At 35.0% G+C, this 19,749-nt stretch overlaps 2 protein-coding genes across 7 annotated transcripts; one reads left to right on the top strand and one right to left on the bottom strand.

Annotated features, from left to right (window-relative positions):
• Positions 1 to 410: 410 nt before the first annotated feature.
• On the bottom strand, positions 411 to 5,106 carry RMI1 (RecQ mediated genome instability 1). Its single transcript, XM_058173047.1, has 2 exons — positions 5,013 to 5,106; positions 411 to 4,369 (listed from the first exon to the last, which is right to left on the bottom strand). The coding sequence occupies exon 2, from the start codon at positions 4,361 to 4,363 to the stop codon at positions 2,675 to 2,677; it is 1,689 nt and encodes a 562-aa protein (XP_058029030.1). The 5' UTR covers positions 4,364 to 4,369; positions 5,013 to 5,106; the 3' UTR covers positions 411 to 2,674.
• A 122-nt stretch (positions 5,107 to 5,228) lies between these two features.
• Positions 5,229 to 18,924, top strand: HNRNPK (heterogeneous nuclear ribonucleoprotein K). Of its 6 annotated transcripts, none has more exons than XM_058165722.1 (16): positions 5,229 to 5,374; positions 7,554 to 7,610; positions 7,716 to 7,774; positions 8,222 to 8,319; positions 8,437 to 8,493; positions 9,778 to 9,821; positions 10,680 to 10,752; positions 11,465 to 11,578; positions 13,258 to 13,386; positions 13,716 to 14,017; positions 14,344 to 14,398; positions 16,556 to 16,606; positions 17,111 to 17,132; positions 17,212 to 17,294; positions 17,533 to 17,702; positions 18,396 to 18,924. In XM_058165722.1, exons 3-16 carry the CDS (start codon positions 7,726 to 7,728, stop codon positions 18,427 to 18,429), a joined length of 1,281 nt encoding a protein of 426 aa, XP_058021705.1. In that variant the 5' UTR covers positions 5,229 to 5,374; positions 7,554 to 7,610; positions 7,716 to 7,725; the 3' UTR covers positions 18,430 to 18,924. The 6 variants fall into 6 exon arrangements, with proteins under 6 accessions (XP_058021705.1, XP_058021708.1, XP_058021706.1 ...); XM_058165723.1 differs by lacking the exon at positions 5,229 to 5,374 and adding an exon at positions 5,445 to 5,636; XM_058165726.1 differs by lacking the exon at positions 5,229 to 5,374 and adding an exon at positions 5,655 to 5,823 and having other exon boundaries at positions 18,456 to 18,924.
• The last annotated feature ends 825 nt before the right edge of the window (positions 18,925 to 19,749 follow it).

The raw sequence follows: 19,749 nt of genomic DNA, 5'->3' as shown, positions 1-19,749 counted from the left end.
TTGATAGTTAATGTACAAAGATGATTGAAGATGTATAATTAATGTAAGATCGGAGCTGCCTGGCTACCACTTCAGAATGATGGGAAAGAAGGAAGTAGAAGAGAGAAGGAGGTAGGAAAGAGAAGAGGAGGAAGAGGAAAGGAAGGAAGAGGGATAGAAGAGGGAGAAGAAAGGAGTAGGGAGGAAGGAGGAGAGGATGTAGATAAGAGAGGGGGAGGATGGTTGTGGAAAGTAGAAGAAGGTAGAGAAGGAGAGTAAAAGGAAGGGGGTGGTGACCGGGCAGATCCGATTAATTGTATATGATGGTACATTAAATATGTTATGGGATATGTTATTGGATAAGAATGTTAAAATAAAACTTTAAAAAAAAAATAAACAACAAAATGAACAAAAGAAACTACATCTAATGCTTAAGCATTTATTATGCATGAATGTGTAGCCTCTACAAACTGTGGTGCTTAGTAGGCTAAACAAAATTTAGTAATTCCTTATTTTTTTTCTTACAGGTTATGATGTAGCACCTGAAAAATGTTTAACAAACTACAGGTGTTTATGATAAACAGATTAGTAAACCATCCTCAAACAGTTTAATGCAAACAGTTCCAAATGATCAGCTCATCTCAATTCTGCTATCCTGCCTCCTTTAAACTTCAGAGGAAGAATCCTTAGATCTGGACTGGTTTCTAGAATTTTCACCAGTTAGTATCCCCTACTATGCAGTATAAAATGGTTACTATCCTTTTAAAGTTTAACGTAAATACTTGAACCTAGTATGTATGGTCTGACTAATACTGAATATTCTATTCCACTTCAAAATTAACCTAAGATTAGGGAATAGTTTTGTTACTATGCAGTAAGAAATACCTTATTTTGAATTCCTTAAGTAAGCCATTATTTTTCAGCTTCATTAAATAACTTTGGGAAACTAAGATACATTTTAACTTTTTAACATACGTTAACAGATGTCCTTCAGAAGCAAATTATCTAGAATTCTAAGAATTTTTTCAAGAGTTCCAAGGACTCTTTTCAAGTGTACTTTCCAATTCTACTTTTAAAAAATAATCAATAGCGCTATTCTCCAATCTCATTTGTTACTGAAGAGTTCTGTTTTGCTTTAATAATAGCATTAATGGAGAATTTCACCAGCTGGTAGCCCCCACTATGAAATTGGATGTCCTTCTAAAATTTGATGACTATACCTGGAATAAAAACATTAATGGAAAGTTTCACAATTGGAAACCCCGTTATGCAACCTGTAGTGCAGCTACTTGTCATTTTTCCTTTTCCATTAGATTTTGCTAGATTTAAACATTTTGTTGTATCTGAAAAATAATTAAAAAGCATAGGGATTAATATTGAATGACTATAGGCAACATAAAATTAATTATGCAACGTTTCCCAGTGTTCCGAATGGGTTAGGACAACTACCAGGAAGTTGTGGTGCCAATGCATTTTGATGGCATCAGGTTATAAAAAATCGATACCATATATAACATAAAAGTGTTTTCCCTATTCTTGACTAAACATAGATCTAATCCATAGAAAAGATAATATCCTAGACAATGGTTACCTGGTCTCTATTTAACCCCATCCCTAATTCTTTATCATAAAACTGCAGTTTTATCCCATTTAAATTGAAGTCCTATTGTACTGCTACGTGAGAACTACCTTGAATAAAAATGGAAAAGAATGTATGACACTGCTGAGGATAGCTTTTATTTTAATTTCCTATTAATGTTCTTAGTCAAGATACAACTACCAAAATATATTAACTTTAGGAGAAAATAATTTATATCATTTTTAAAAAGAAACCACTATTGCAAAGAGAAATCAAGTCTACACTTATTTTAAAGTGCAAATAATTTATTACAGTAGATAGCAAATTGCTAGATAAACAATCTTTTTATAAAGCTTCCAAAAAGCATAATAGAATATTTTGTACTAAAGTAGCAAATCAAATCTAAAAACATCCCTTCATTATCTTTGTTTTCTTCCTTATAAATACTCAACCCGGCTCTCATCATGTCTAATTATTCTCACCCTTTCCACTGACCCTGCAGCTGGCTCATTTATCATATTCTTTGTTAGAGACATCCTGTCAGATAACAGGTAAAAATGGCTTCACTCTGATTTATCCATAAATCACCTCCATGCTACTTTGAATAAATTTTATTTCTAAAGATGTGTATGAATACCTAAATACAATGTAAATACTGTACACAAGTGACTGAGCTATCAAATTTCCAAACTTGAAAAATTGGGGCAATATTTAAATTAACAATTTCAATTACTTCCAAGTTTTTCAAAATGCATTGGATACAAATGGCATGTCAATACTGTAAAAAAAAGAAAATCACAGAAGATTGACTTGTTCATCCCAAATACGTATACTTCATTTTATTCACTGTAAGAGTGCAAAGGATGAAAAATTCTTAGGAATACGTTCTTAATTTTATTTTCCTCATGTTTAAAAAATGTTATTTTGAGGAAATAGTTAAAACACATCAACCATTGCTAAAACAAATACATATTTTGAGTGAATTAAAGAAAATATGTGCTATTGTGAAAATATTTCTCCATTCTACAACTGAAACTGAATTCAAACAGTAATACCATAATCAACACCTAGTCTAAGATACAGGTTTTTCTTCAGATTATAGACTGCTGCTAAATGTTAAATATATAAGCGTCTTTTTAAGTGATTCAAATCATTTATATTAATATCTTGCAAAACTATTACTGTTCCTTTTGTCTGGCAAACATTAAATTCAATAGTCATCAAGCAACAGAGATCTATTAGTTCTGTTTGACAATTCTGTAATCCCTCCTTAAGCTTTGGGTACAGGACAGGATCTTTCCTTAGTTGCTTCATTTCAGGCACAGAAAAGCCAATTAAGCTTGTAAGAATCTCATCAGCAAATTCAACTTCTAGATAAGCTGTGCCATCAGATATTTTTGCTGTTACACTCCAGAAGCCATTACTGCTTGTGAGATTTCCTGTAAGAGTTACTATAAATGCTTTGATTTTCACAGTAGTATTATCTCTGCACTTGCTACTTAACAGAACAGATAGATATGTAAAAGGAGCCGTATCCAAATCAACTTTATGACATTTATTCTTTACTTTTATCATCTCTACCTGCTCAGAACACAATCTGAATTCTGCATTGAGGTCTATTACTCCATCATTAGAAATTTTAGAGGATTTCTTACTGCCATCTAAATTCTGGGGGTATTGTCTTTTATGATTTGTAGTAAAAACTGCCATGCTTTCTTTAAATGTATTATACATTGCTCTTTCACTAGAATTTTTTTCTTGAACAGCTTCGTTACTTATACTAGATTTAGTGTTTAGAACATGTATCTGTTCTTGCTTGATCTCTTCTACTAAAAGCAAGTCATCATCCATTGAAAATCCATCAAAATCGCCTTCCATATTTTCTAGAACTGAAACAGTTTGTGATTCTTCATTTCTTGAAATTACCTCCGCAGGTCTCTGTTGTGAGCAATTCCCATAGCTCTGAGGAAGAGAATGCACTGTAGAATTTGAACTGGTACTTCTTGTACAGTATCCACTTTCAGGAGGAACTTCGTTTATCCTTATTTCATCATTTTCCTCAAGAGTTGCCAAAAGCTCTTCATCAGAAAGCCCTAATTCATCATCAGGCCTTGCATTTTCATTTTCGCCAATATCAGACCTGATAATGTTAGGACTGCAGTCTTCTTCTCCAATTAATCTGGCAAGCACTCTCTCCAAAGCAAATGTCTCTAGAAGGCTATCAACTTCACCGCCCAATAATTTCACATTTTCTGGTTTAAGCAAAAGAACACCTAAACGAAATGCAACTTTCCCTTGTATCATAACTTTGGTACCTGGAGGTAGACCGCTATGGAGTTGAGGAATAGGTTGATATTCCATACCTTGGATATGATGTATACCATCAGTCATTTGTAGCATAAGCATTCGAGTAGGATTTTCCTCCCATGACCTCAAGGTTCTCTGTGTATAAGCAGTTACTTCCTCGTTTACAGTGCTTTTTCCTCTTATTTTTTGCAACTGGGAATAAGCAGGCTGACTCACATCAACAACTGAATCAATTTGCACCGAATAAAAGCCATTCAATTCTCCTTTTGGATCATTTAAAATGAATTCAGGCAGCACAGGGTATTCAAGATCTCGGAGATCTGTAAGAAGCCATTGCTCAAAAACTTTCTTGTTAATAGCAGCCTGAGCCAAATTGCTTCCATAATGTTCTTTATCAATCCAATCAATACAAGCTTCTAGCCATCGAGTTGGCACTTTCACATGCCAGGTAGATAAGAGCCAAGTTTCCACTCTTAGTGTAACACCTGATGTGGTCATTTTCTTCTAAGATAAAAAAGAAAAAAAGTGATTTTTTTTAAAAAAAATGGCATTACATAAATCTTTGGGGAGAGTTATTGGCAGATTTTTTTGTGCATGAGTTTCATAATATCTTATTCTATTCTCTCATATTGTTGATTCTCTTTAAATTTAAAAGCATGGCACAGACTATTTCTTATGAAGGAAAGCTATATAATGGTGTGCCATTAAGAAATAATAATGCATAAGTGAACCAGCGTGCCTACAGTTCCTGTTCTAATGTTTTTTTATTCGTATCCTTTTCATGCATTTATAATTATGTTTATACTTGTATCTGTCATAAAATACATGCTTGACGAAAATAAATAAATAACAAAAAAAATAAAAATTTATCAGACGGCTTGCTTTTAATAAAACACTCATAGAAACCCGCAGTAAACACTGCCATCCAAATATATTTACTGAACGTAATAGGATATCGTCTAAAAACTACATTTGGGACTAAACTGCACCATTATTGTCCAATTAGAAGTGTGCAAATCAATACAATTTTAGCTAGAAGTAAACAAGATGCTGTTTTCGGGCTTCTTGCAGATTCCCCTTCCTTCCCTCAAGGCTGTTCGATTTCATTGTTGTTGGTGAGAAACCCGAAGACTTTCTCTTCTCTTACCACTTCTGCGAGAAGAACGGGCCCATATAACCCTAAGGCCCCAGCCCCACGAGGTGAGCACCCGGCTCCCCTTCGGTCCCCACAGCATCGATGTCCAACCCTTTCCCCCCCTTCTCCCGCCTCCTTTTGTTTTAAGCGCCAAAGCGAACAGAGAACCAAACTTCCTCAGTTCTCGCGAGAATTCCTCCCCCTGTCCATTATCGACTGTGAGGACAAGGCGGAGTTTTCGCCGACGCCATTTTGTTTTTCCCTCGCGCGCCCTGATTAGGGTCAATTTCGCTCTCCTTGAAGCAGCGGTAACGACTGTAAAGCGGTTGGGATCGATTTTTTTAAAACGTTCTTTTTCTCCCCCCTCCCCCACAGTAAGTACCCACTCTCTAAACAGGGGCGAAAGGAAACAGAAAAGATAGAAGCAGCGATAGATCTAGATCTATATACTGGTACGTTACAGCGTTAGCCGCGCTTTAACCGTGAAGCAGAATTAGCTGTAGCGGCGCGCCGACAGTTGCCACGGAGGGCGGGAGTGATACTCAATAGTGTTCTCAGGTAAAGATCGACACCTGTGACGGCCAATAAGGATTCAGGAGTGCAGAAGGCGAGCGAATAGGAACGACAGTAGCGCGGGTGAGTGCGCGCGCTCTTGCTTTTTGAGGTCTTATCGTACTCGGGAAGCAGCTTCGGCGGCGTTTAGTCCGCTGCCTGGTGACGGAACCGGCCGAGGTTAGCGGACTGACCGTTAACGCCCTTCCACCTTTTGTTGGTGGGAACTATACATGTAGCGTCCACATACTTGGGCCTACGAAATTAACCGGTACGTGGTATGGGTAAACGTCTTGGGTTGAGGGGCGGGCCGGTGTTCTCACACACCACGGGGAGAGAGGCGTTTTTCGGCCTGCGGCTATCCTTTAACCCTCCACCAACGATTGCGAGTGCCGCATGGCTGGCAAAAGAGGTGACGGGCTTTAAGCCCGGCAGTCCCCAGTGCCTCCTGCTGCAGGAATCATGGCGGCTGGTTGTAGTTGGGAGGGGCGACGAGGAGAGATCGCGAGGCGTTCCCTTTTCTTGGTGGCCCCGTCGATGGGGACGGACCTCGGTAGGCCCCAGCGCCCTCTTCGCCTTCCCTGGGAAAAGGGGGAAATCGGCAAAGAGGTTCGAGGCATCTTTTGTGTTTCTTTGAATCCCGTGTTTCTGGAGCTGCCGCGTGGCGGTGCTTCTTCCGCTCGGGACTCCTCCTCAGCTCGTGATCGCCATTACTGCTCAAGCTGGCGTTAAAGCCGCCATTTTTAGTTGGCATTTCATCCCAGGTAGTCCCGAGATTGCACAACTTCTGGTCGTGGCGAGGCTTCGCCTTTTGTATCATCGTGGTAGGGAGGGAATCGTTTAGGATAAGATGGTTAAATCAGGCCTGCCTTGTCAGAGCCAGAAACGAGCGGCTGGTTCCTGCTGTCCACCCTGCTCGCAGCTCGCGTGATTGAGAGCGAGAACTGGAGATCGGTTTTGAACAGAGCATCGCTTTATAGCCCAGGCTCCTTTTCTTCGCTTACAACGAGGGCTTACACTTAATCATGCTTGACGCGTCCTCTCTAATATAGCTGTTGCTCCTGTCGATTACTAAAAGGACTGTAAATAGTATTCCCCCCCCCCCCAGCAAGTAACCAAAATCCTTTGTGTGCAATGGGCATATATTTTACCAGTTGTAATGAGGTTGTACTAAACATGAAGAAATATTGTACTTTGTAGCAATACCAGGCTCATTGCAATTTTAAAATTATCGGTTGATTTCTCTTATTTCAGTGTTAGAACATTTTGTGTCCTGATTGCACATTAATTGCAAGTTCATCTAAAAAAGTTCAGATCATCTTATTTTACAATTTTGGGTTGAACTTGCATTCATTGTTCTTCCAAGATGAGCTATAGGGCAATTTAATACAATTTAATATAGAGATTACATAAAAAACTTATATAAAATTACATACGCTGGAATTTAGTTTGATGACCTGATCCAATGTAATAGTTTGCTTGTTAAAATACATATATAAAAATAAATTTTAGTTATCAAAGCAGGAAACTTGCCCTTCGTAGGAAAAAGAAAGCAGCAGAATGTGATCTTTTTTCTTAATATTTGTGCTTTCAGATTGAAATTAGAATTGTTAAAATTAACTTGTGCCAACTAAAATGCAGCATAGTCTGTTGATAAAGTTAAAGGAATAAATGCTGCAGAATAGCAATATATTTGCTAAAATATATGTACTTTTTATGTTAATTTTTGTAGCCTAACTTGTAAATTGAGAGCCAGTTCTGTTTAGTGGCTAAAGTGCTGGACTAGAAGCTAGGAAACCTGAGTTTTGTCCTACTTTAGGGATGGAGGTCAGCAGAGTGAGTTTAGCCTAGTCACTTTCCCTCAGTTCTAGGAAAAATGCAGTGACAAATCACTTATGAAAATCCTTGTCCATATAGTTGCCAGGAGTCGAGACTGACTCGATACACATACTCCCCTGTAAATTAACAAGATCATCCCTTCATGTATGCTGCTTTTCATAGGCTACGTGATTGTTGATCCCGCCCAGAAGATTTACTTGGCAAAGATATATAATACTGGTAAGTGCTGCCAACCGGTTGCTAACCTCTGTCATGTTCTCTAAAAGCTGAGGATTCTGTTTGAGCACTTCAATATATTTATATTTAATTGGTTTTGTCTTCAAGTTTGAAAACAATGGAGACTGAACAGCAAGAGGAGACCTTTACTAACACAGAGACAAATGGTAAGTTTATAAATGATAAAATAGTAAATTTACAATATTAATTATATTATAGGATTTATTATGAGCTCCATAACAGTTACTGAAATTTGAAATAAGCTCCCTGTATTCCAGGTGAGGGCTTAGAGATTAGTGTAAATTTGTTTTGCTGTCAATTTTTCTTTTTGTAACACATTCACAAAATCCTGCTTGAGCTTTCAGACTATTACATCTTCATTTTTATAATTTTGATTAAAATTAAATTTAAAAGATCTGAAAAAGTTCATTTATTTGTTTGAAATAGTTATCTTCCCCAATCTTAGAGGGCTTTGTCAATGCTCTTTTGGTAATGATGGTAAGGTATATGATAGATAAATAAACTATTGGTGGATGAAATAAAGATGCATGTGCTTCATGCTTCAAGAAGCCATTAAGCATTTTTTGTGAACAGTTTATTCTCTTAAATGTTAGGCAAACGACCAGCTGAAGATATAGAAGAAGAACAGGCCTTCAAAAGGTCAAGGAACACTGATGAGATGGTGGAACTGCGCATTCTGCTTCAGAGTAAAGTATGTTTATTTCCTAACTTACTGACTATTTTGACCCCCTATCTCCTTCCTCCCCAGTTTATTCTTTATTGAAGCTATTTAAGAAACCTTAAACTACTTCATAATATTTCTTTTTAGAATGCTGGAGCAGTAATTGGCAAAGGTGGCAAAAATATTAAAGCACTTCGTACAGACGTGAGTATTTACAAACTAAACCCGTATTACTTTGCAAAACATAGCATTAAGAATATATTTCTAGTAATGTATAATTTAAGTAATAGGCTAGTCTAAGCCATTTATAATCATCTTTAAATTCAAGTCTCACAATTCGTTCTTAGAATTAAGACATAAATATGATGAGATTCCTATCCTTTATTTTACAGTAACTTTACAAAGAGTGGTAGCATATTTAATTTTTTATACTTGAAAATTTGTTAAAAATAGTTGTTTTTAGAAGACATTACAGATTACTATTCTTTACTTAAGTATACAATGCTTTGTGCACCAGGCTTAGTTCTCTAATAGAGAAAGATTCATATGGGTATTTTTTATATAGAAACAACATGGTAGCTACATTTTCATCTGGAAGGAATTTTACCTGAATGTAACTTTAAATATATTTACACATTTTTAGTGGGTTGACTCTTGTGAATAGACACGTTTAGCATTATCTAAGCTTTATAGTTTAGCACCAAACTTTGTAAAAAGCAATATCTTTATTGTGCATAATCAATTTTTTCAATATAGTAATACTCGTATTTAATGAATTATTTGGCACTACATTGTTTCACATTGTGTTTGATATTTTCATTATATTGTAAAATAAACTCTTGTAGAATGTTATAACTGTCAACCTTTAGTTACTAGACCTGAGGTATAAGCAAGGACTGGGTAGTAATCACTTGTACATTAACTGACCTTTCTGAAGCTAGTGTACTTAAAATTTCACATACCTAAATCCAGATTTCATACACATAATTCCTGGATTAGTAGTGGCTTTCCCTATTTCCCAGGATTTCAGTAAACTGAATCTCTACAGATCTTGTGTCTACCCTCATGAGCCAGCCTGCTACTGCAACTTTTAACGTTCAAAATAGTTTAGGCCAAGTAACTCATTATTACGGTCCATAACTGTTAAGCCACAGTCAATGTAGCTATCCGTTATTGTGTTAAGTCTTCAGAACAACTTAAGCTTGTAATGAGTATAGTTTGTATTAAATTAAAATTTATTGCTTTTCCCCCTCTTCCCTCTCCTTGTTTTTTTGGCCATATATCTCTCCGTTGCCCATGTACTGGATCGACTTGCCCCTGCGTTGCCCACCATGACGTTGGCCCATCCGCCCCTGAACGCCCATGTGAAAACCCTGGTTGGCTATGCCCAAAAATGTGCTCGTTGCCAAACGGGTGCCTTACTTGACAACTTCTGATTGAATGCCCATGCCCATTGCCAACATCCACGAACGCCAATGACCAATGCAGTACAATGCCAGTGTTTCAGTCCCAGACAGCAGTGGCCCCGAGCGGTATGTCCCAACAGTTTATGCCTCACTGCCTGATTAGAAAGAGAGAAATGTATATTATTACCTGCCTTTTATATTATTAAATAGTATCCCCGTAGACGGTGTATTGTTTTTAAGTTTTCTGTCTTATTTTCCCCATTAAGTATTTTTGTCACTGAACTTTTACGTGAGTTGCCCACCCAACAAACCACTAATTTTATTTCAATGGAAGGAGCACAGCTTCAATTGTATATTTTCTGCATTGTAAATCAGATTGTTTCAAAATAGTCTCTCGCTCTGCTCTGTCTTTGTGGCCCACCTTGCTCCCTCAGCATTGCCTGTTCATAATTTTTCTGATGAAATGCTAACTCCTGGTTCACTCTCCTTCACTTCTCATTTGTGTTGTCTTTTTTGTCTTGCGTTTGTATTTCTTTTCTTGCAGAGCCCATTAGTAATCTAATTTTTAACTGGTCTCATAACCCTATTCCAAATACAGTGTTCACCTCTTGCATATTCACGTTCCTTATGAGAAGGTGTGCCAGTTTAACAATGTAATAGCGAGGGTGTCCTAAATTAATGGTGGCGGGGAACATGAATATTCACTCCTGCTTTCAATTCTTCATCAGTATCTTGTCCACAGTATCTGACTCCTTCCAAGAAACTCATTCGCTATCTCTCAAACCTTATTTTAAACTTATACCGTTTATAATATTGGGCATAAACAAAGGTGCATGTTCTGTATCTTCAGTAAACAGAATTAAGTGGGGAATATTAACTAGGTTCTGTTCTATGCATTGATTTATAATCTGCATACATATGAATATACAACTTACTTCATTTCCCCCTCCCCTCTTTTTGTAAAATCTTGATGTGATTTAACAGTATACTGAGTATAAGTGCAGATATTGAAACAATTGGAGAAATTCTGAAGAAAATTATCCCAACATTAGAGGAGGTGAGTATTCATCTATTTCACATTACATAATTGAATCTTTAAATCTGGATGCACTTGTTTTGATAGTGAATTTTACCAATTAACACGAGAAAGTATGTCTAAAGGTATAGAAGAATTGTATATTGGAATTACAGGAACTAGAAAGCTCTCTTCTGCCAAGTAAGATCATAATCATACCTAGTTCACTATTCTTGAACTGATTGACAGCCATTTTCCAAGATCTCATAGTAGACATTTTCTATCCACACCCATTAGCAAAAATATATCGTATTTTTTAACATTTCAGACCCTATAAAGGTCATTGTCTAATCACATACTAATAAGTAAGAATTACTTGGTCTTCCAATATATATACTATTTGATGTAAAAAGAATGAAAACGTCTCTGGAAAATCTATTAATGTAAAGCCCTCCGCAGAATTATTTATTTTAAGCATCAGAGTCCCAAAACTATGACAATAGTTTGAAATATAATTTTATTTGAATACATTAACTGCAAATAACTAGAATGGGTTTCTTCAAATCAGAACATATTTAATTTAAAAAACAATCTAGACCTGGTAGGTGGGGAGTTCTAGAAATTGGAACTGAAGAAAACAGCATGTAGCAGCACTTCTTTAATTCAACATACCTATATAACACTATATTTTTTAAAAAAAATACTAATTAATGTTCACATCCTTGTTTTGTTAATTTCTTACATTCTATAACAGTACCAGCATTACAAAGGAAGTGACTTTGACTGTGAATTGAGACTATTGATTCACCAGAGTTTGGCTGGAGGAATTATTGGTGTCAAGGGTGCTAAAATCAAAGAACTTCGAGAGGTAATGAACTTGTCATTTGAAAGCCTTAAAAATACTACACTCTCAGCATGGATGTAGCCAGATTTCTTTCTTGCGTATTTATTTCCAGTGTATCTATACCAGCCAAGTTACATATTTGCAAACTTTTTATAAATTGGATCATAAGAATTTTCCAAAAATACTGTTATAGTTAAGTAAGAACTCAAATCTCCAAAGACCTGGGAAAAAACTATTTTCTGAAAGGTAATATTGGTGGAGATAGTATTACAGAGAGTAAGGACAGCAATAGAGAATCATTACTTTCAGAATCCCACTTTCTGAATTAAGTAAATTCCAAGCAGAATGAATAGGTCATTCAGCTTGGAGGAGGCTGTCCTGCAGTTATTTGGTGTTTAATATAAAGGTTAAAACTTAATTCTACTCCTAACACCTTTTGGAAGTAAATGCAGTATCCCAAAAGTAGCTATTCTGTTACTGAACTGGCTTGTACCATCGATGTGTAGGCTGCTGCATCTTGCACCATTGCAGTTTTTGGATAATTGTCAGAAATGACTCAGTAAGTGCCAGAAATACAATAGTCTGCTATGTGATGTGAAATTACAAGAATAAAGCCTCAAAGCTAATATTGTAAATACAGGTGATATTTAGGGTCAACTATGCTTGTAGAATCTCAATCTCAAAAAGCCTAAATATTTTATAATATATAGAAATAGTCTTACCTTTCAGTGAAAGAAAAGGAGAAAACTCTTTATTTTAACCGAGTACTAAAATTATCATAGTCTCTGAGAGTGCTGAATAACACTATACTTAAACCTATTTTTAATTTTGCAGATGAAATTTATATTACTTAAAAGTTTCTAATTTTTTTTTAGTGTGGCTTATACACTAGCAAGTGGAAACAACTCGTATAGTAATGGCAGTAGTTTATGTAACCATTATTCTTGGTAGTCTAAAGGATCACTGAATATTACGCCAATTAAAATAGTTAAATATTAATTCAATGGAACACAAAGGTCATGTTTAAGTATTATGTCAAGTGGCCCAACCATAGTGACCCTTTGGCACTAAAGAGACCAGAGTACAGATAATTCATTTCCATTACCCAAAACGGTGGCTGAGCAACACAATGAAAACGCATTATAACATGTAGCTTTGGAGATATGACTCTTTTTTTTATTTTCATGAAGGGAATATGATACAATAGAATTTCTTGAACATTCACGTTCTGATGTGTCACCAGTATTATCTTTCTGAATTGATCAATTCAGTAGGTGAATTGTTCCGCCAACTCTTATTCTTCTCCGTGCTAGCATATGAGATTCTGTACATTGCATTATTTTCCATTCCATGCTGTTATAGCATCTGCAAAAGATGCTGTCTAGAATTATGACTAGTAGTAAATATTTGGTTGAAAGTGACTGAAATGAAATCCATTACAAGCAAAATTGATTTTTCAGTTCAGATGTAGTGGAAAAGTCAATTCTAAAGTGGGTTTAATGAAAGGCAGAGTTTTAACAGCAGTATTAAACTTTGTGGGAATACGCTAGGAAGAAGTAAGTATTAATTAAACATTACACTTTTGTGAGGAAAATAAAGTTTTTTGGATATGTTTATTGCCTTGAGTTATTTATAAAAACAGTAAAGGTAGGATATAAATAAATAATATTACTGGCTTAAAAGTTTCTTCATTTTCTTGACAGAACACTCAAACCACTATTAAGCTTTTCCAAGAATGTTGCCCTCATTCTTCTGACAGAGTGGTATTAATTGGTGGAAAACCTGATAGAGTTGTGGAATGCATTAAAATAATATTGGATCTTATATCAGAGGTAAGGACACATTTGTATGCTTATCTCTATGTATAAAGTCTATTTAGAATTGAATAAGTAGGCATATATTAATGTATAGAAAGGCAAAACTTTATCTGATGCAGGATTAGATTTTAGATTAGACATTTCTAAAATATTATCTGGTCAGTTCTTTTATTGCTGTTTTATTCTTTCTTTGTAATAGTATATTACATATACTATTACTATTATATATACTGAATAGTATATCAGAATAGTATATTAATAAGCAAATGCAATGCAAAATTTATGAAGGTTTAAAATGAGATGACTGAATATATTGAATTATTTGTTTCTCTTTTTTATATTAGTCACCAATAAAAGGACGTGCACAGCCTTATGACCCCAATTTTTATGATGAAACTTATGACTATGGTGGATTTACAATGATGTTTGATGACAGAAGAGGCCGTCCTGTGGGGTTTCCAATGCGGGGCAGAGGGGGCTTTGATCGAATGCCTCCGGGCCGTGGTCGCCCCATGCCTCCACGAAGAGATTATGATGATATGAGCCCTCGCAGAGGACCGCCTCCACCTCCTCCAGGTCGTGGTGGTAGAGGTGGCAGCAGAGCTCGCAATCTTCCTCTTCCTCCCCCTCCTCCTCCTAGAGGCGGGTAAGTTTACTTTCTTAAAACTCTCATTAAGGATGATCCCTGTTGCTATGTGTTCAGCAGAACTAGGGATGGAGATAAAGAGATTACAAGTCAGTCAAATTAGCCATTTGTGCAAGTTTTAGTAAGAATGAACCAGGACTAACTGCAACTTTGATGGCCGGATATTGTTCTTCTAAATTAAAAGCAGATGTGCCTCATTCTTATCACTAAATTAATTTGCTTTTTATTTAGAGGCCCTGTATTTTGAAATGTGAGATAATGGAGAAAAGTTGAATTGCAATACGATGCAGATAAATATTCTAAATGATTTATTTTATATTCCTAAGGGACCTTATGTCTTATGATCGAAGAGGCAGACCTGGCGATCGTTACGATGGAATGGTAAGTTTGGTTTAATAGAATAAAACTGACCATGTGAACATACTGTATCATTTTTCTAAAGAAATAGAATATTCTTTATTTCAAACTAACTTTAAATTTACAGATATTGTATTGGTTATATGTATTTTTAAAATCAGTGTGGCATTTGTGTAAGGAAAAAGTTATACCTTCTAACTGAAGAAATTTCAGCTAGTTTTTAACTTAAACAAGTTTAACTTTAACAAGTTTGAGAAAACAGATTATAAATTCTCACTATTATTAAAAACATAAAATTATATTTAGGTTAAAAAAAAATCAGTTCTATTGTTGGAATTTGAATGTTACTTCCAATGTGATTCCCTGTTTATAGAATGGGGGTATTCTCCCAAATTTTCTTAGCAAGAGAATGAAATGAGGAAGTTAAGATGTTGAAAAGATCGTTGGATTGTTAGCAGTTGCCAATTTTTAGAGCAACTAATTCTGTACTTTGGAATGATTATTGCAGAAAAAAACGTGTGTTAAGCAACAATTTAAGTGGCTATTGGTACAACTGTTTTATGCAAAGAAAAGCTTAACTCCACGGTTTTCTTCTTTGTGTTGCAATATTACTTGACCAAAACTCAAGTGAGATTTGTTTGGGTTTTTGGGTGGAATGGTGAGGAAGAATTTAATTGTCCCTGTTCCAAGTGCCACAAAGTTCTCCACTACTCCTGAAAAGCGGGGAGGGGGGGCATCCTAAGGAAGGAGAGGTAATGATAATAGCCTTTTTTCCTCTTCTGTCAGTGAGATTCCTTTTATTAAATAAGTGACTTTCAGAAGCCCTTCTATTAGGGACCAACTTTTACTTTATGAAATTGAAAAATAAATAAGAGAAATTTTGCGGGGGTGGGGAAGACTTGCTCTCTATATATATAGAGAGAGAGCACACATTTTTGGTTTAATTTATAAGTTAATGCAATTTAAACCATTTGTATGTATTATATGACCATATGCATGCATAACGTAATTGCCTTGATGTTCAATGTTCAGGATTTTTTCCCTTGAGTATGTAATAGTAATTTACCTGAGACATCTGAATATTGTGAGAATGTTTCACCTTGTTAGTGCTGTTTACAGCAATATAATAGTATATGTGACTGAGCAGTTTGTTAAAAAAAGTTCTTGCTTTTCCTTGTTGCTTTTTATCATGATTCAGAGTGTTTTGCTATTGCTTTTTAAGTAAGACAAATTGTGATTAAGGATTCATCAGTTCTGTATTTGTTTATAATGGAATAAGTCCCACTGATTTAGTAAAACTTGCTTCCAACTGTATGATTGTACTTTTAAGTCTTAAATGTTTAATCTGTACAATGTACTAATTTGCATAAAGCAGAATATGCATGTTTCTGGAACTATTCTGTCTACAGAAAATTAGAGTAGAATTGTTCCACCAAGAAAATATATGGATGATTGAGGTGTTGAAATTAATACTTTGCTTTTTGAATGAACATGTTTTAAAATCATAAATTGGAAGTTAAGCAAATTTAACTCCGAAGAATGAAGTATATTGGTCCCTTTATCTCTTAACTAGGAGATGTATATTTTTATTCATTGTACAACAAATTGTAACAGCATTTTGACCAGAAGTGCTTGATTCTGCATTATGGCAGTCAGTTAATACACGTAGGAAGTAAATATTTTGGATCTAGAAATTCACCTAGTAGTCTTTCATTGGCATTAGAAGAAGGAATGAGGTGATTCCTCTTTGATTTCCTCTGCAGCCCTGAATTGCTATCGTCCTTCTAAGGCTGCAGATGACCCTCACTTGAGTGGGAAGCTCTATTGGATCCAAAATTCTTCACTGAAGATTCTTTGTATTTATTGTATAACTGGAGCAAGTCTGGATTAATGAACATTGTCATAGTGTATTTCAGTCTGTAACTCAGCAATAAATAACATTTTGTGTATGAGTATGCTTAAATTGCCAGTATTTCGAGAGTGTCTTTGTTTTTCTTACTCTCTTATACTCTCAAGTCCTATGATAACTCGATATTCATCTGACATGATTAATAGTGAAACGATAGCTTTCATACACTTGTAATGATTCTATAATTTAGAACTTGGCTTACAATTTTGCTTGAAGATCCTCACTGATTTCCTCCCCTCCCCCTTTCTTTGTGCTGTGTTCTGCTTGGCAAGATGATGCAGTGTCATGTCAGTGCTTGTGATGACATAGAAACACCAGAAATGGTAGGTACATTTTCTGTCTCCCTTGTAGAGCTAGGTGATTTGCTGCAGTTTGTGAAAGGGAAGAAAAACGTCTTTTAAACGTACTCCTGAAATGAGCAGATTAATCAGGTTCTAATTTTACTAATAGTTTGCCCTAGGGAAAAGCTGCTAAATTTCATTAGATTTTAGTAATGAAGTAAAATCCGAAATCCTCTTCCCAGAAAATAATTACCATTGAATTTGATGGGATATATTTCTAAATAGGCAAATATAATGCTTTCTTTAATCATGGTTTGCAACATTTCTCCCTGCAATTTCAGTTTGAGATTATATCTGATATAAAGTCGAAATACTTCTTAAACCAAGGTTCTCATTAGATGCCAGCTTCGGTCTAAAGATACATGACATAAGATTCTTCCAACAATTGTAGTTTTTATTTTGTGAAATATTTTCATAACATTAATTATATAGCTTAAAATTGCTTATGTGAAAACTTAGACTTTGTTTTTCTCCCTTTTTTGTTAGTTCGAGGGTGGATCGGGTTATGGTAAGCTTTTATGCATATGTATTGAACAAAATTTATTGTTTAGTCATTTAAAGGACAAGATGCATACGTTTTAAATTAGACTATTCTTACGCAGGGGGTCGTGGTTCTTACGGAGATCTTGGTGGACCCATCATTACGACACAAGTAACAATACCCAAAGACGTAAGTATAAAATTTACTTCCTTTTTACTTTTCTTAACAAAAAAAGCAATTTTCTAGGAGTTTGTTATACTTACTCAAGTTCCAGTACCAAATTTATAATTGGCTCAGAATATGAAGAAAATAAGTGAAAATATGTTTGATTTTTCATTTGCATGTACCAGTCATAATTTATCTTGTTTTTTCAAGGTAATTATGGATCAGAAGTTACTAGTTCAGTAAAATATACTCTTATTTTCAGCTGGCTGGTTCTATTATTGGAAAAGGCGGTCAGAGGATTAAACAGATACGCCACGAGTCAGGAGCTTCAATCAAAATCGATGAACCTTTAGAGGGCTCAGAAGATCGAATAATAACTATTACAGGCACACAGGATCAGATTCAAAATGCACAGTATTTACTGCAAAACAGGCAAGTTGCCTTTAAGTTGTTATTTACTAATTTCATGTAGATGTATTGTGTGTTATGTTTTTATAAAGAGAGCATTTATAGAGAAAAAAATCAGTCATACTATATACTAACTTCTCAATTTAGTAGTATGCCTTTCTTTTCTGTCTTCCATTCTGATTCATTGAAGAAGCACTCAAAACTAATCTTTCAGGAAGTGTCCTTAACCAAAGCAGCTCTCATTTCTCTGGTGAAAACTGCTGCAAAAAACCTACTTTAATCTTATATAGAGCCTGTAGAAAATATAGAAGATTTCAGTTGGACGTTGGTCTAGTTCTGTGTGGAAGACTAGTGATTTTGTTGTTTTTAGATTACTAAAGTGACAACAAATCGCAGTCTACCATATGGCACAGTCCATGCCTCTACAGGACAAGTTGAAAGCTTTTGTTGCTGTTAATGCAGCATTTCACACCGCTTCCTTTTCTACCATGTATAACAGCTTTAGATTTTACATGCTTTATTTTCTTTAACACCAACTATTTAGTGAGCATCTTGTAATGTATAACTTTAATTTTGCCTGTAGATTAGCTACTAATTATAAATTGATAAATGTTGCATATTATATAACTTTATATTTGTAAATGTATTTGTAAATATTGATTCAAGTTGTTTGTTCAACCATTCTAATACATGCCTTTTTTTTCTTTTTCCTTATAGTGTGAAGCAGTATGCAGATGTTGAAGGATTCTAATGCAAGATATTTTTTCTTTTTTATAGTGTGAAGCAGTATTCTGGAAAGTTTTTCTAAGACTAGTGAAGAACTGAAGGAGTCCTGCATCTTTTTTTTTTCTTAAATCTGCTTCTGTTTAAAAAGCCAACATTCCTCTGCTTCATAGGTGTTCTGCATTTGAGGTGTAGTGAAATTTTTGCTGTCACCAGATGTAATGTTTTAGTTCTTTACATATAGGTGGGTGGGGCTGGGACGGCCTGCAAAACTAACATTGGTATTTTGAAACAGCAGCAGAGATGGTAGATTTTATTTTTATTTTTTCTATGTTGGTTGTAAACTGTAATGTTTTCTGTCACTTGTGAATCCATCTGCTTTATACTTTTTTTCATTTTTGAAATGGGGTAGTAACGCTGATAGCCTGCTTACCCCAACATCCATTCAATGCAGTGTGCAAAAATGTAAGCGCTCTTTTGTAAAATGTTCTATGATTTTAAAAATAAATTTAGTGAAACAATTCTTGCAGTTCGTTCTTTATGAGTATTTCCATAGTTAAAATACACTCTACAGTCTACATTTATTGTGCTTGGCTTTTTTTCCCTTCTCTATACTGGAGAAACAGAGTATCAATTCAGATATTTTGGTAAATGGGAAGTATTGATTGCACTGATTTCAACTTTGCTATGTGTAAAGAAATTAACATACATCAAATGGTTTTCTTTCTGTTGCTCAAGTTGTATTTTCCTAATTGTTGTATTGCATTACATTGGTTTGAATAAAATCTTACAAAACCTGTTTTGTCAATTAATAGCAAGCAATTATAGAAAATACTAAAAGCTTAATAGCCTTGGCAAGTTTGCCCATTTTCAACTGTAATTTGTTTAATACGTTTCCATTGTACAAAGATTTTAATGAAATAATTGTATCTTTCATATTGACTGGCATAGGAAATGCGTGCTAAATCAATTTGAATGTTTTCATGTAAAATCCTGGCCATTTGTACTGATAGTTTCCAAGGTTATTTCTTTTATTGAATAAAATAAAAATTGTAATAATACTGAGCTGGATGTGAATGTGACAGATACTATTTTTAATAGTTTTTTGTTGTGTTTTAACTTAATGCTAAACAAAACCATTCCTTTCCTTTTTGCAATTAGGTATGAGATATTTCAAGACCATGCAAAAACTTTCAACCTTGTATAAGCAAAACAGTCTAGGTTTTACATTACCTTGTCAAGAAGTAAGCCTTGTTGAATTCAATGGAATTTCCATGAATGAATATTTCCTAAAAAAAAAAAGTTTAGTTTTTGAATGAACAGTATTTCCAAGTGTTCCCTTTGCACC

This window comes from Ahaetulla prasina, chromosome 2, assembly GCF_028640845.1.
Source record: "Ahaetulla prasina isolate Xishuangbanna chromosome 2, ASM2864084v1, whole genome shotgun sequence".
Lineage (NCBI taxonomy): Eukaryota > Metazoa > Chordata > Lepidosauria > Squamata > Colubridae > Ahaetulla > Ahaetulla prasina.
Note: the sequence above shows the minus strand (reverse complement) of the source record. Positions and strands in the feature narration are given on the sequence as shown.

Coding starts and splice junctions, on each gene's coding strand:
- RMI1 (XM_058173047.1), bottom strand. CDS start 4,363: ATGACCACATCAGGTGTTACACTAAGAGTGGAAACTTGGCTCTTATCT.
- HNRNPK (XM_058165722.1), top strand. CDS start 7,726: ATGGAGACTGAACAGCAAGAGGAGACCTTTACTAACACAGAGACAAAT. Junction 10,753..11,464: donor TTATCCCAACATTAGAGGAG/GTGAGTATTCAT, acceptor ATTCTATAACAG/TACCAGCATTACAAAGGAAG. Junction 17,295..17,532: donor AAGTAACAATACCCAAAGAC/GTAAGTATAAAA, acceptor TCTTATTTTCAG/CTGGCTGGTTCTATTATTGG.